At 38.4% G+C, this 13,177-nt stretch overlaps 1 protein-coding gene across 4 annotated transcripts in view; it reads right to left on the bottom strand.

Moving 5' to 3' along the window:
• Positions 1–13,177, bottom strand: part of ptpra (protein tyrosine phosphatase receptor type A) — a 47,552-nt gene that overhangs the window by 7,457 nt on the left and 26,918 nt on the right. For 3 of the 4 annotated variants that reach the window (XM_058415175.1, XM_058415172.1, XM_058415176.1), the window contains 15 exons: positions 12,533–12,988; positions 12,350–12,364; positions 10,547–10,628; positions 10,165–10,238; positions 8,460–8,596; positions 7,740–7,830; positions 6,173–6,249; positions 6,054–6,090; positions 5,805–5,902; positions 5,072–5,191; positions 3,783–3,949; positions 2,835–2,970; positions 1,580–1,729; positions 492–585; positions 226–302 (listed from right to left, as the gene is read on the bottom strand). In XM_058415175.1, the coding sequence (XP_058271158.1) occupies positions 226–302; positions 492–585; positions 1,580–1,729; positions 2,835–2,970; positions 3,783–3,949; positions 5,072–5,191; positions 5,805–5,902; positions 6,054–6,090; positions 6,173–6,249; positions 7,740–7,830; positions 8,460–8,596; positions 10,165–10,238; positions 10,547–10,628; positions 12,350–12,364; positions 12,533–12,988 (1,811 nt within the window). The remainder of the gene's footprint in view (positions 1–225; positions 303–491; positions 586–1,579; positions 1,730–2,834; positions 2,971–3,782; positions 3,950–5,071; positions 5,192–5,804; positions 5,903–6,053; positions 6,091–6,172; positions 6,250–7,739; positions 7,831–8,459; positions 8,597–10,164; positions 10,239–10,546; positions 10,629–12,349; positions 12,365–12,532; positions 12,989–13,177) is intronic. The other variant, XM_058415174.1, reaches the window with a different exon arrangement.

Below are 13,177 nucleotides of genomic sequence, written 5' to 3'. Positions count from 1 at the left end.
AATGGCCAGAAAAAAAAAACAGAAAAGAAAAAAACAAACAAAAAACACACACACAAATGGGCCAAAACACACACACACACACAAACAGAAGACATACTTTAGACAAATCAATCCTTTCCCTTACACACAAATGTCTTCATAATCTTATTCTGCCACTGACTTAATAGATCAGAAACTGCATTAGCACTGAAAGCTGCACTTGGTGTGTGAGAGGAAGACACTCACGTCAATGAAGGAGGCATTGACATAGTCTGTGTTCTCCTCACCGCGCTTTACAGGAACGATCACTCGATTAAACTCGTCTGAAAGAGTGGAAGAAAGAGAGAAAATGAGAGAGGCAACTTTACGTGGAATTTATATCATGAGCGTTCATAGGCATTTATTTCAAAGCTTCTTCATTTCAAACACTTACACCCACACATTCCTACAGCCACACCCACACTCCTACAGCCACACCCACACATTCCTACAGACACAGCTACAGCGCTTACATGGAATGATCTGCAGCACACGGTTCTTCTTCATGTTGGCGGGAAGGTTCCCTGTTCTCATTTTATCATTCTGGATCTTTATAGAGGTCAGCTTCTGCAGAGAGACAAAAATGTTCAGATATACACAGAGCCATATGAATTAATCAAATAAATACGAAAGACAGAAAGAAAGAAAGAAAGAAAGAAAGAAAGAAAGAAAGAAAGAAAGAAAGAAAACGAAAGAAAGAAAGAAAGAAAGAAAGAAAGAAAGAAAGAAAGAAAGAAAGAAAGAAAGAAAGAAAGAAAAGAAAGAAAGAAAGAAAGAAAGAAAGAAATACGAAAGAAAGAAATAAATACGAAAGAAATACGAAAGAAATACGAAAGAAAGAAAGAAAGAAAGAAAGAAAGAAAGAAAGAAATACGAAAGAAAGAAAGAAATACGAAAGAAAGAAAGAAATACGAAAGAAAGAAATACGAAAGAAAGAAATACGAAAGAAAGAAATAAATACGAAAGAAAGAAAGAAATACGAAAGAAAGAAAGAAAGAAAGAAAAAGAAATACGAAAGAAAGAAAGAAAGAAAGAAAGAAAGAAAGAAAGAAAGAAAGAAAACGAAAGAAAGAAAGAAAACGAAAGAAAGAAAGAAATACGAAAGAAAGAAATAAATACGAAAGAAATACGAAAGAAATAAAGAAATACGAAAGAAAGAAAGAAATACGAAAGAAAGAAATAAATACGAAAGAAAGAAATAAATACGAAAGAAAGAAATAAAGAAATACGAAAGAAAGAAAGAAAGAAATACGAAAGAAAGAAAGAAAGAAATACGAAAGAAAGAAATAAATACGAAAGAAAGAAAGAAATACGAAAGAAAGAAATACGAAAGAAAGAAAGAAAGAAAGAAAGAAAGAAAGAAAGAAATACGAAAGAAAGAAAGAAAGAAATACGAAAGAAAGAAAGAAAGAAAGAAAGAAAGAAAGAAAGAAAGAAAGAAAGAAAGAAAGAAAGAAAGAAAGAAAGAAAGAAAGAAAGAAAGAAAGAAGTTGCTGTGGTGTGTTTGGTTCCTCGTATGAACGGCATCACAAACTTTTGCCCCTTGTTGGGTCACACCAACCTTAAACTCTGCCTCCAGTCCACCACAACCAGCTCCTGGTAAAGGAGTGTAGAGTTTGGCCAGGTGAGACTCTAGAGAGGTAACCTCCAGCTCTGTGTCTCCATACAGGTAGTGTTCCAACAGAGCCTGGAAAATAAATACGTACTGCATCTGCGGAAGAGAGACAGAACAAAAGAGAACATATGGTTAAAGCTTTCAGATATTCTTGTGTGAAAGCTTGGGCTTATAATAATGCCACTGTAACGACCTAGAGCTACATTTAAAAGAGTGTTAGGAACAGGTTGGCCTTTAAAAGTGAAACAGCTGAATTTATTAGCAATGAACCTCTTACTACCCTGACTCACAGTGTTGGTATAGGATTTATCTTCATGGTCTTCATTTGTGTTCAAAAAGCATTTAAGTATTAGTATGAGTAACTGGGAAATACCACAAACCCATAAGAGTTGCAAGCCAGTGGTGAAGATGTGTAACTACTGCTCAGAAGGTTGTGTTTAAATCCCACCACAGCCAGACTGCTACCCCTGGGCCCCTGAACATGTCCCTTAACTGCTCAGTTGGATCAATAAGATGTAGGCAAGTTGCTCTGGATGCAAATATCTTTATATCCAAAATTTATATTAAAACTTTATACAGTCTCAAGAAATACATTCAAACAGATGTATTGTGTTATCAGTGATGAGGATGGCACTTTGCACACACACAGCAACATTAGTCTCTTTATAATATGAAAACACAGATCAAAAATTTGCATTTAAGAGGTTTTGACTCTTACATACATGATTCTGAGACCTGTATGATTTCATAGATTTATGCCTGTACACTGTAAGGCCACTGTGCTAAAATGCCAATATTACAAACTACAGTCAGCGTGAATAATTATTCATTTGGGACAGATCTGTGATTAAAGTGTACTGGATCACTCATTTATGCAGGAGGTTTTTGGAATAGTGCAGGGTTAAAGCTGGAATGCTTAAAGCATGATTCAAAATCAGATATCTATACAAATAAAAGTCAGTGAGACAGGTGGACTGAGCTTAAAGTATTAGGGTGAGGTAGACAGAACGCGCCATATGACAATTTAAATAGTCTTTGTTATAAGGAATATCTACTCAGCATCCATGATACAAAAAAAAAAACCCTCCAAGTGTATATATATAAACACTTGGAGTGGTAGTACATAAAGTATTACAGTGGTAGTACAAAGATGTTAGTGTGTGGGAGGTGAACACTGTTAGAGTGTGTGAACTTGACTAACATCGGTCTGGACCATCTGGCACCGCTGGGCTCGGATCCTTGTGACGAAGCCGAACACATCCACCTTCCTCTCGGCAGCCATCATGTCCAACATCGCATCGATTACGATGAAGGTCCCCGTCCTCCCGACACCCGCGCTAAGAGAGACGGACAGAATAATAATAGAACTTACTGCAAATGAAATGACTAACAATGATGATAAATGTATGAACAGACTTATTAGAACACTACAAGTGAATAGGGGACAAGAGGATGCATGTCAATGCAACAACAAATGTAGATTTCTGAATGTGTTAGTATTTAAGCTTCAGCGACCGTGTTTATGTGTAAACACTGTAATAGCCCTGAATAAATTCAATCCATTTAGAAGGAACTGTCTGTCATGCAGCATAACCTCTGCAGTCCACTGTGCTTACATGCAGATTACAAGGAATCCAATTTACAATGAAGAATAGCATGTTGCAACCTTTTGGTACTGATAAGCTCTTAGACATCTTAACATGTCCATAAGGCAGAGAGCAACATGTTTTTTTAAATAGCTTAAATGTTCAACATTGTTTTAAATGTAGAACTGTATTTTCTGCACATTTCATACAAACAAATTCCAGTTGCAAGAATAATTAATAGATAAATAGATTAAACATGATTTAATGTATGATTGAGGATAAACAATCTTGTTGCTTCAGATTGGACTGGACTCGGTTTAAGTGAGCCTCGGTCAATTTAATATTAATATTGTTACTGCAGCTGACCTTTTGTAATAGACTTTTGAACATATTCAAGGTCCAGAGTTTTTCAGGTGTCTCTCTCACAAGAGAACTTGAATTTACTATACCTTCATTAATATATCACATACTAATGTTAATCTGATGTTTCACTGCCGAGTGACAAAAAAACACATGGGATATGTGGGATACTAAAGAGAGAGAGAGAAAAAAGAAAAAAGCACCTGCAGTGCACCACTATGGGCCCAGCATACTGTGGGTTGCACGCTTTAACCTTTTTAAGGAACTTAAGCATTCCAATGGGGGTAAAGGGCACACCAAAATCTGGCCAGCTGGTGAAATGGAACTGAGTCACCAGCCTCTGGGGCTTCTTCCCTGATACATCCCCCACCTACAGACACAGAAACGTGAGAGGAGAAAGGTTTTGGATTAACGGCATGTATGCTGTGTCAGAAACTGCACATGACTAACTCTCCGCACTACAGAGCCAGGTTCAAGAAGTTTAAATCAGTTAAAAACATGGCCACTATTCCGAGACATTTTCACGACTGAGCTTGTGTGCTTTACAGGAACCATAACTAGACCTCCACACAAAAACAGATGAAAGAAATACTAATTATTTGACTACATTTACTGAAGATACCACCTCATGTCGCACCAGCTATACTGTATAAAGGGGGAAATACGGATCACAGAGTTATAATAAACTACCTGGAATAGAGGGATAGACATTCCCCTCCGAAATGAATGGAAAGACAAGGCCAGTTCTTTGTTTTTGCATTACACTGAAGACATTAAAGTCTGGGATTAAAGGTGACTATGAGAATATTTCAGAAAGAATTTCCTTTTCTTGTAATTACATCTAGCTATGTTAAGCATCATAGCAGTACAACAGTTTGAAATGTCTGGAAAAGGAAACTGCTAACAAGAAGGCACTGGACAGGTCGGCCAGGGAAAACAATAGCAGCTGATAACAGAAATATTGTGAGAGCTGTATTTCTATCCAAATACAAGTCTGTGACATCACAGGAAGGTTTTAGACTGGCCAAGTCAATCACCAGGCCTTAACCCAACTGAGAAGCATTTCATCTCCTGAAGAGGAGACTGAAGAGAGAAACCCCTCAAAACAAACACATGCTGAAAGAAGCTGCAGTACAAGCCTGGAAAAGCATCACAGAGGGAGAGTGCAGTCAGTAGGTCAAGCGAGTTGATGCAGTTACTGCATGCAACAAAATGAGTTATTCAGAATTGGCTTTGCCTTTCCATTACTTTCAGAGGGGACTGTAAATGGTGAAAAGTTCATTTGCATCAAGTTGGAATCATGGGTTAGTTTAATCTTTTTATTTCCAGGAAGTAGAAAGATAGGACTTTAACTACAAAGGCAACACCCTGTTTCACTGGACTATCTAAATGGCCTGGTTGACATCTACAAAACAATAAAGGAAGCGTTTAGTCTTCTGCTGTATGGAAACATGTTTGAACCAGTAAGGATTGAGTTATTCAGGTCCAATACCTGCTGAATGCAGAACTTGCGTATGGTGTAGTCCACCAGCACGGTCATGTCCTCCACAGAAACACGGATGTTCCCATACGTCCAGCAGCCCTGATCCGGCCAGTACTGAGCACACTTACACTGAAACGCACCAGACACAGCCATTAGTGTTGTTCTCAGAATCATCATTTTAATTATCATTATTATAATCATGTAATTATCATCATTTATCAGTACTTGACTCTAATTACAATAATTCACAACTCTAAACTGTTTCCATAACAATGTCTGACATGAGTTTTCTAAATTGCCTAAATAATTACCACATTAACACAGTCTCTCTTTTTACTTTAAAGACATTTGATTAATTTGATTAATTAAACTGTCAGTGTGCAGCAATGCTAATGCTTTAATATGCAAATATGATTTGAATTAACTTTGCCCTTTCATCATGGAAGAGTAAATGGACTGTTTCAGTAATTTAAGGTGAGTAATTCTTCAAGGCTTGTTGTTGATCTTTCGGCTGCTCCCTACGTGTGTGAGGGTCCGCACAACAACCTGGCACGGGAACCCTTCATTTGTATTTTTTCTGACTTAGATCATTAGAATAAATGCAAGCTTTTAAAATGATTTTCAACAAAGAAAACTACCTGTAGACACACATATAGATGGGAATTAAATACCCATACTTGCTATTTTTATTTACTTTTTATTTTATTTATTGCCTATGGCTGTATTCAGATAGTCAGTGTACCTCCTTCCTCTCCTTCAGGTTGGTCACCATGACGATGGTGGCAGTGTTCTGCTCCCAGATCATTCTCCAGAAGTCGTTCACCGTCTCCTCTTTCGGCCCTTACACACGCACACACATACATTTCACAATACACCCAAGAGCTCCAGCTGACTGTACCTCACTGTTAAAAATAATAGTAAAGATAGTCCTGATCTTTTCAATAAAAATTTGTTCCTCGCAAATTTTTTTTTTTGATTCATTTGTATTTACCTTGGGCAGCTATAAATTTGTTCTTCTCCTGATAGCCCTGTACAGACAGAGAAAAAGAGAATGCATTAGTTTTCTCTCATTAGACACATTTAGAGTGAAACCTGGTGCTTCAAACTCACATTAATGTAAGAAGCGTTGATGAAATCTGAGTCTGGGACGCCCTCTAGAGGGGAGAGATGGACCCTGGAGTGATCATCTGAAAGGAAAGAACGAGAGCGAGAGCGAGAGAGAGAGAATATGATGTTCAGAAGAGCATAATAACAGTGGAAATAATAGCAACTATAGCATTGTTGTTACAGAGTCAGCATTTTCTATGCTTTCGCAAAACACTACTTTATAAAATGTTGCATTTTTAACTCGCTTCCCTGCACAGAGATAAGCAGAGAAGTCTTGCTTGCTGGAAACTCACTTACAATAGAAGTCTAATCACAATTGTCTGCTGACCGATGTGTGTTTATATGTAACATTTCCGTAACACCTACTTGGATTTTTCAGACAAAAGTATGACAAGTTGAGCTCTAAATCTGTAATTTGCCCTTTCAGGGATAAGGACAATGGCTGATGTCAGGGAAATGTGTAAGTAATTCTGGTTCCTGCTTACTGTATTGTTCCAGCAGTGAATAAAAACTTTCTTATATCTCTTATCCAAAGAGACGTATTGTTCAAGTGTAAACGTTTTTGGAATTTGCATTAGAAATTTAAAACATTAAGAGTTTTTTAGTGTAATTTACCATCTGCCCATAGACTCTCTATTACAAATGAGTTTAGAGTAATAAGGTTTTCTGTTCTTTCAAAGTACAGGTTATACTAAATAACTACAGCTGTGAATATACACAGGAAAACGGTTAAAACAACACCGAAGTGTTTAATACATATAAATACAGTTATAGAAATAAATCTATGAGCTGAATGGAAAGAAAACTCCACAGATCCTATATAATGGATATAAAAAAGCTTTCTGTAAGGTAAAAAAAATTTGTTGAGAATAATCAGTACGTCATATTCCTGCACCTTCTTTACTGTCCTTTAGCTACCTTCCTGGTAAGTTTCCGTCTGTTGTCCTATTATAAATTTTGGAGGGACATCCTGCTCTGTGGTGCTCCATTTTCTCTAGGTGTTGTTGATGGCCTTTCCAGTGTTCCATGGTACATTTAATGATTTGGAAATTCTCTTATACGCCTCTCCTCATCGATTTCAACAAGTGAGATGCCATGCATGCTTTGTAAGCTCTGTCGACCATGGCATCAGGAATCGGATGAAACTCTTACAAAAACAGCTGATCTTTATTTGGAGATAGTCTGAATCATTTCATTGATGACAGCTATATGATATCACCAGGGTCCTACAGGAATATTGTTCCAGTTCACTGTGTGTACTGCATCAGCTTTATAGAGTCAAAACCACAATAAAAGCCTCTTGACTTGACAATTACTTATAAACATGACATTGAATATGATTGGTTCATCCTGAACACAAGGGTGTGCACTTTTATGCAACCAGGCTATTGTAACCTAGAATGTTACAGAAGGGTGGAGAAACTTCTGATATGATTTATCTTGCTTTTCCGTTTTTACATCACAAAAACCTGCCATTTTTACAGAGGCGCATTAGACCAAGTACTGTATCTACAGGGAACTTTTGCATCCTCTCATATGACTGCGTTTCAGGTAGCTCATGCTAACTCACAGGGTAGAATGTTGACGTAGCGGTTCTTTTCCTTGTTCTCCTCTTTGGAGGCGGCATCACATGAGGCCTGGATTGGGCAAACTGGCAACGCCTGCAGGGAAGAAGCACAGCAAACCAGTCAGATGTCATGGATGGAATGGGCTAAGAACCAATCTGCGATCCAGCACTTTAACTACCAGAAAGTGAATTTGCAGAAATGCATTATCTAACAAATAAACTATACGTAATAATGCAAAAAAGAATACAGCATCTGCACTTGTTTATGAGACAAAAGGTCAGTGTATGAAATGGACACCTGCATGACATTGAACTGAGGTTTCTACATTTAAACTTTCCTCCAAGAAAACCTGAATGGAAACACTAAAGGCTAAAAGCCTACCGTAATAAAAGTGACTGTATAAATATTCATTGTGATTATAGAGTGAGTGACTAATGAAATTATTGGCTGCAATGTATCAAGGGTATGTTTAGGGCTCTGTGACTGACTGTGTTGGTTTGATGACACCATGTTGTTGCTCATAGCAGACTGATTCATGCCAACATTTGGCAACTTTTAAGATGTCTCACTAACAGATATATAACCAGTTACCCATCATACATCCTGCTCTACACGGAAATGTTTCAATATGCTAGAAATATTCCAGATAATGAAAGCAAAGGCACAATGACTCATCTTATAGCACAACAGCACCTGTTAGACAGTGCATTACACATATTTACATTGAATTCCTCCCGGAAGAGTTTATTGTCATCGGCCATGCGACGGTTCATTTCCTCCTCGAGCTTGTCCACTGGAAGTGGCGGATACTTCCTGTTTGTGCTGGGCGAGCGGGCCAATAGTGGCACGCTCTGAAGCTCTGCGAGATCGGACAGGAAGGAAAAGGAAAGGAAGAGGAGTGAAAGAAACAGGAAAAGAGAAATATATAATTATCTCTAGACATCTTCAGGAAACAATGAGTGTAAATCAGCTACACAGCACATTAATTAACATACACTAATGCACATGTACTAAATTAACACATAAATCACTGCCTTCGTAAATCTTGTAATCACAGTTAACAAACTGTCCAGTAGTGGGCACTAGAGTACAATTAAAAAAGGCACACATCTCTCTCTCTTACACACACAGTCATCAACACCTAAGGGCAATTTAGCCTTGCCAGTCCACCCGCCTGTTTCTGGAAGGTGTGAGGACACCAGAGAACCCGGAAGAAACTCGGGAGTATACTGAGAACACAGGGAACAATATGCAAATCACCACAGAGGCAGTAACCTAAACTGAGTCTAAAACCGGGACCCTGGGGATATGAGGCTGCAATGCTACCTGCTGTGCTCCACCATGCCTGCATATAGACACATTCATCTATTTTAAACATACTTTCACACTTCTCTTTATAACGCTTTACATGTTATTTTTGGAACATTAATCTTTGATCTCATCATATGCATCAAAATGATGCCTATATTCATCCAGATAACATTTCTAATTTACATAAAACAGAAACAGCCCCAGAGGTTCATTCTGGTCAGGTTCTCACCAATCATGTGTTTATTTCCCAGTGAAACTCTGGTATGAGAATTACTCCAAGAAATGTTTATTTGATCTCTGCTGAAAGTAGCAGTGCATGAGAATAACACAGTGCTAAGTACAGAGATTATATACTGGGAACATCAGACAAACCACTGCATGAAAGCAGTCCAGTGAATTTATTAGAGTCAGATGAGCTGTCAGTTTGTAAACGATGAACCGAATTCACCCTGATTCTTCACGTGGTTTAGGAATCTCACGGATTTTCCCCATCATGAATAACTGGACACCTGATAGTTTTTTTCCTTGCTAATATGTCTAAGCGTTAGGGTCCTTGACCTCTCAGAGAGTCTATAGCTGTAAAAGTAACAACGGATAACCAAAATGTCACCCAAATGAGGATGGGTTCCCTTTCTGAGTCTGGTTCCTCTAAAGGTTTCTTCCTCATATCGTCTCAGGGAGTTTTTCCTTGCTACCTTTGCCTCAGGCTTGCTCATTAGGGATAAAATAGTAACTTTAATTTAAACTTTATGGGTTTTTCTATGTTTTTATACTGGTAAATATTATTCAGTGGTAAATAAGGGCATTTTTATCCTTTTCAGCTTTTTAAAAGTCTAACCCTGACTGTAAAGGAAAAACCAGTTACACAATAACGGCCTGGAACAGGTGATAAGTAAGCAATTTGAGACAACACTAATTTGTTTAGCGGAGATAGATGGACGAGGAAACGCGTCCGTTTGGTCACTGATACACTGGTGCTGTGTGTCAGGACAGAGAAAGTAATAACTCTTCATTTAAAACTATGCTTGATTAAATGTGACAACCAAACTTCCAAATGTGACTTCCTTAGAAAACAGCCATGTAAAATCTCTCACACACACACAGACAGAGACACACCTGTGTCATCCGTCCTGCCATTGGTCAGTCTGAAGGAGTTCGAGTGGCTTCCTGCCTGCTTGTACTTCTTAAACCTGTTACAACACAGTCATAGAAATAAAAATATGATTCACAATTGAGCTTTAACTCAGCATGTGCCCAAGAGAAAAGAAAAGAATGCAGAGGAGCTGGAATGATAGAGGTAATCGTTGGTAATGGCCGGAAGGTTGTGAGAGCTTAAAAGTGATGACTGACTGCCAGAAAAAACACTGCTGCAGGATCCTTAACCATTAACTGCACAAACATCCGTAGACATAATGCTTCAAGAGCACCTGGCAGATGAGCACATATAAATTTATTTCATACATTGTTGGTGTGTGTGTGTCTATGTCTATCGCCTGACCTGAGCATGTAGAGGACGATGATGATGAAGATGATGACCAGCAGAGACGATAAGGCCACCGTCACAGCAATGATTGCTGTATCTTGATTTGAGGAGGATTAAGTGATAAACAGGTTCAAGAAGAACAGAAAAAAAGACAAGTTAACTGGATTGTTTACATCACAGAGTATGTTTTATAAGCAAGCAATATATACTACACCGATCAGGCATAACATTATGAGCACTGAGAGGTGACGTGAATAACACTGATGATCTCCTCATCATGGCACCTGTTAGTGGGTGGGATATATTAGGCAGTAAGTGAACATTTTGTCCTCAAAGTTGATGTGTTAGAAGCAGGAAAAATGGACAAGTGTAAGGATTTGAACGAGTTTGACAAGAGGATTTGAACGAGTTTGATTGTGATGGCTAGACGACTGGATCAGAGCATCTCCAAAACTGCAGCACTTGTGGGGTGTTCCCGGTGTGCAGTGGTCAGTATCTATCAAAAGTATCCTTTAAGTCCTGTACGTTGAGAGGTGGGGCCTTATAGGATTTAAAGGATCTGTTGCTAACATCTTGGTGCCAGATACCACAGCACACCTTAAGGGATCTAGTTGAGTCCATGCCTCATTGGGTCAGGGCTGTTTTGGGCAGCAAAATGGGGACCAACACAATATTAGGCAGGTGGTCATAATGTTATGTTTGATCGGTGTATATACATCTATACATATACAGAGGTGCTTAAAGTTTGAGAACCATTAAGAACTTTATATTTTTCTGCATTAATATGACCTAAAACATCTGAAGTTCTAAAATTAGACAAAAAGAACCCAATTATATGTGTTATAAAACAAGACAAAATATTATACTTGGCTATATATTCATTGAAGAATATAATCAAATATTGCACATCTGCCTTTGAGGCCAAAGTGTGAGATTCTCCAGGATTAGCAGTTAATTTAAAGGTGAAATTCAGGTGTTTTAAATCAATGAGATTAGGTGTGGAACCAACCAAGTGTGGAATATTTCACACTTCATGCACTCAACCCTCACAACTACGCTTACGTAGAGTAAAAGAGGGCGAAGCTACCGTGCACAGACACCGAATTAGGAAAGTCTTCAAGATGGCCGACAGCACTCTGACGGACGCAGCGTCTTACAAATGTCTTTTAAAATAGCTGTGTGGTTTATTTTTCAGCATTTTTATAACTCCCTGTACCGTATTCAGCACGATGACATCATTTGCATCATCTAGAAAATGGCTTATACATCTGAATTAATAAAAATATGACTAAGACTGGACTAATAATAACTATACGACCCTTCATACCACATATTGTGATGATATTAAAGTACATATTGTACGTGCCTAGTGTATAGTTTCTCATATGGGACACAATTAAATTCACATCTGGTGTTTGTGTTAGTGCATCATGGCGAAAACAAAGATGTCGTCTAAAGATTTCATAGAAAATTCAAAAGGGTTCTTTTTGGTTTAATCGGCCGATTTGTCTTTTCACCAAAGAAGGCAAGTAGCATGATGACTTTGATGAGTCATGAGAAATGAGATAAGAAATGCTGGGTCAGTGGCGGTCACTACAGAGATCTGTGGACGTCCACTGCCACTTGATGAAGAGAAAAGCAGGTACTGAGAAACGTTTTAATCAATCCCTAAACTCATGAATCTAAATGAATCATGAAGTGGGAGAAGATCATGCTATATACTTTTGGATCATGCGATTATCAATACAAACATCTCTGTATCTCTGTATTAAAGTGTATTTTTTTTTAAAAATAATAAGGCACTTAGAGGGATTTTACCTTCACCACCTCCACCTGTGGAAAAACAATTGTAAGATTGACTCTTATTTACAAACAGAAATCAGAAACATTGATTAGAAATAATTAGATACTTAAATCAGGGTAACTAGGATGATATGTATTGTGCTATAAACTCCAATACTGTATCTGAACTGTAACTCAAAACTAACCATAACCACACACCTGGAGGAATGCTGGTGAACTGTGTTGTGCTGATTTCAGGCAGCTTAGTGGTCATACTGGGTTTAACAGTAGGAGAAAGACTCGCATTTGGGGTCGTGTTACTATAAGAACCAGGATTGGTGGAGAGGGCGGTAGGAGAAGGGGCCTTAGTTGTAGAAGGAACGGGCGTGGTTGGGGGAGGTAAAGTTATGCTTTTGTTCTCCGTCACTCCTCCTCCAACGGTGGTAGGCGCAGGGATCGGATCACTGGTATGATTGGTGTCGGGAGGCAGAATATTGGTAGAAGAGGGCCCCGAGACCCCTAGATCTGGCATCTTTCCTGGTACTTTCGCGGTTGAAATAACAACAGGTTGCTTGGTTTGCGGGGTTGTGGCTGAAGGGGCGGGGTCATGAGTGAGGTTGTGTGCTGTGGGAGGAGGAATTATTAGAGGTGTGGGCGTCACATTCTGACTCTGATCTGAGAGAGCGAGAGATAGAGAGCAAAAGTGAGTCATCCTCAAAATATATACTGATATTTAGAAATCATTATGTTTTTATTGTACTTGCAGAATTATTATTGTAATTAATTGGATTCAATCCGGTTCAAAAAATTTCAAACTTGCTATTTTAACTGAATAAACACAGACAGCACTTCACAGATCGACTG

Source organism: Hemibagrus wyckioides, linkage group LG18, assembly GCF_019097595.1.
Source record: "Hemibagrus wyckioides isolate EC202008001 linkage group LG18, SWU_Hwy_1.0, whole genome shotgun sequence".
In the NCBI taxonomy this organism is placed as follows: domain Eukaryota; kingdom Metazoa; phylum Chordata; class Actinopteri; order Siluriformes; family Bagridae; genus Hemibagrus; species Hemibagrus wyckioides.
The sequence above is the reverse complement of the archived record's forward strand: the minus strand, read 5'-3'. Positions and strand labels throughout refer to the sequence as shown.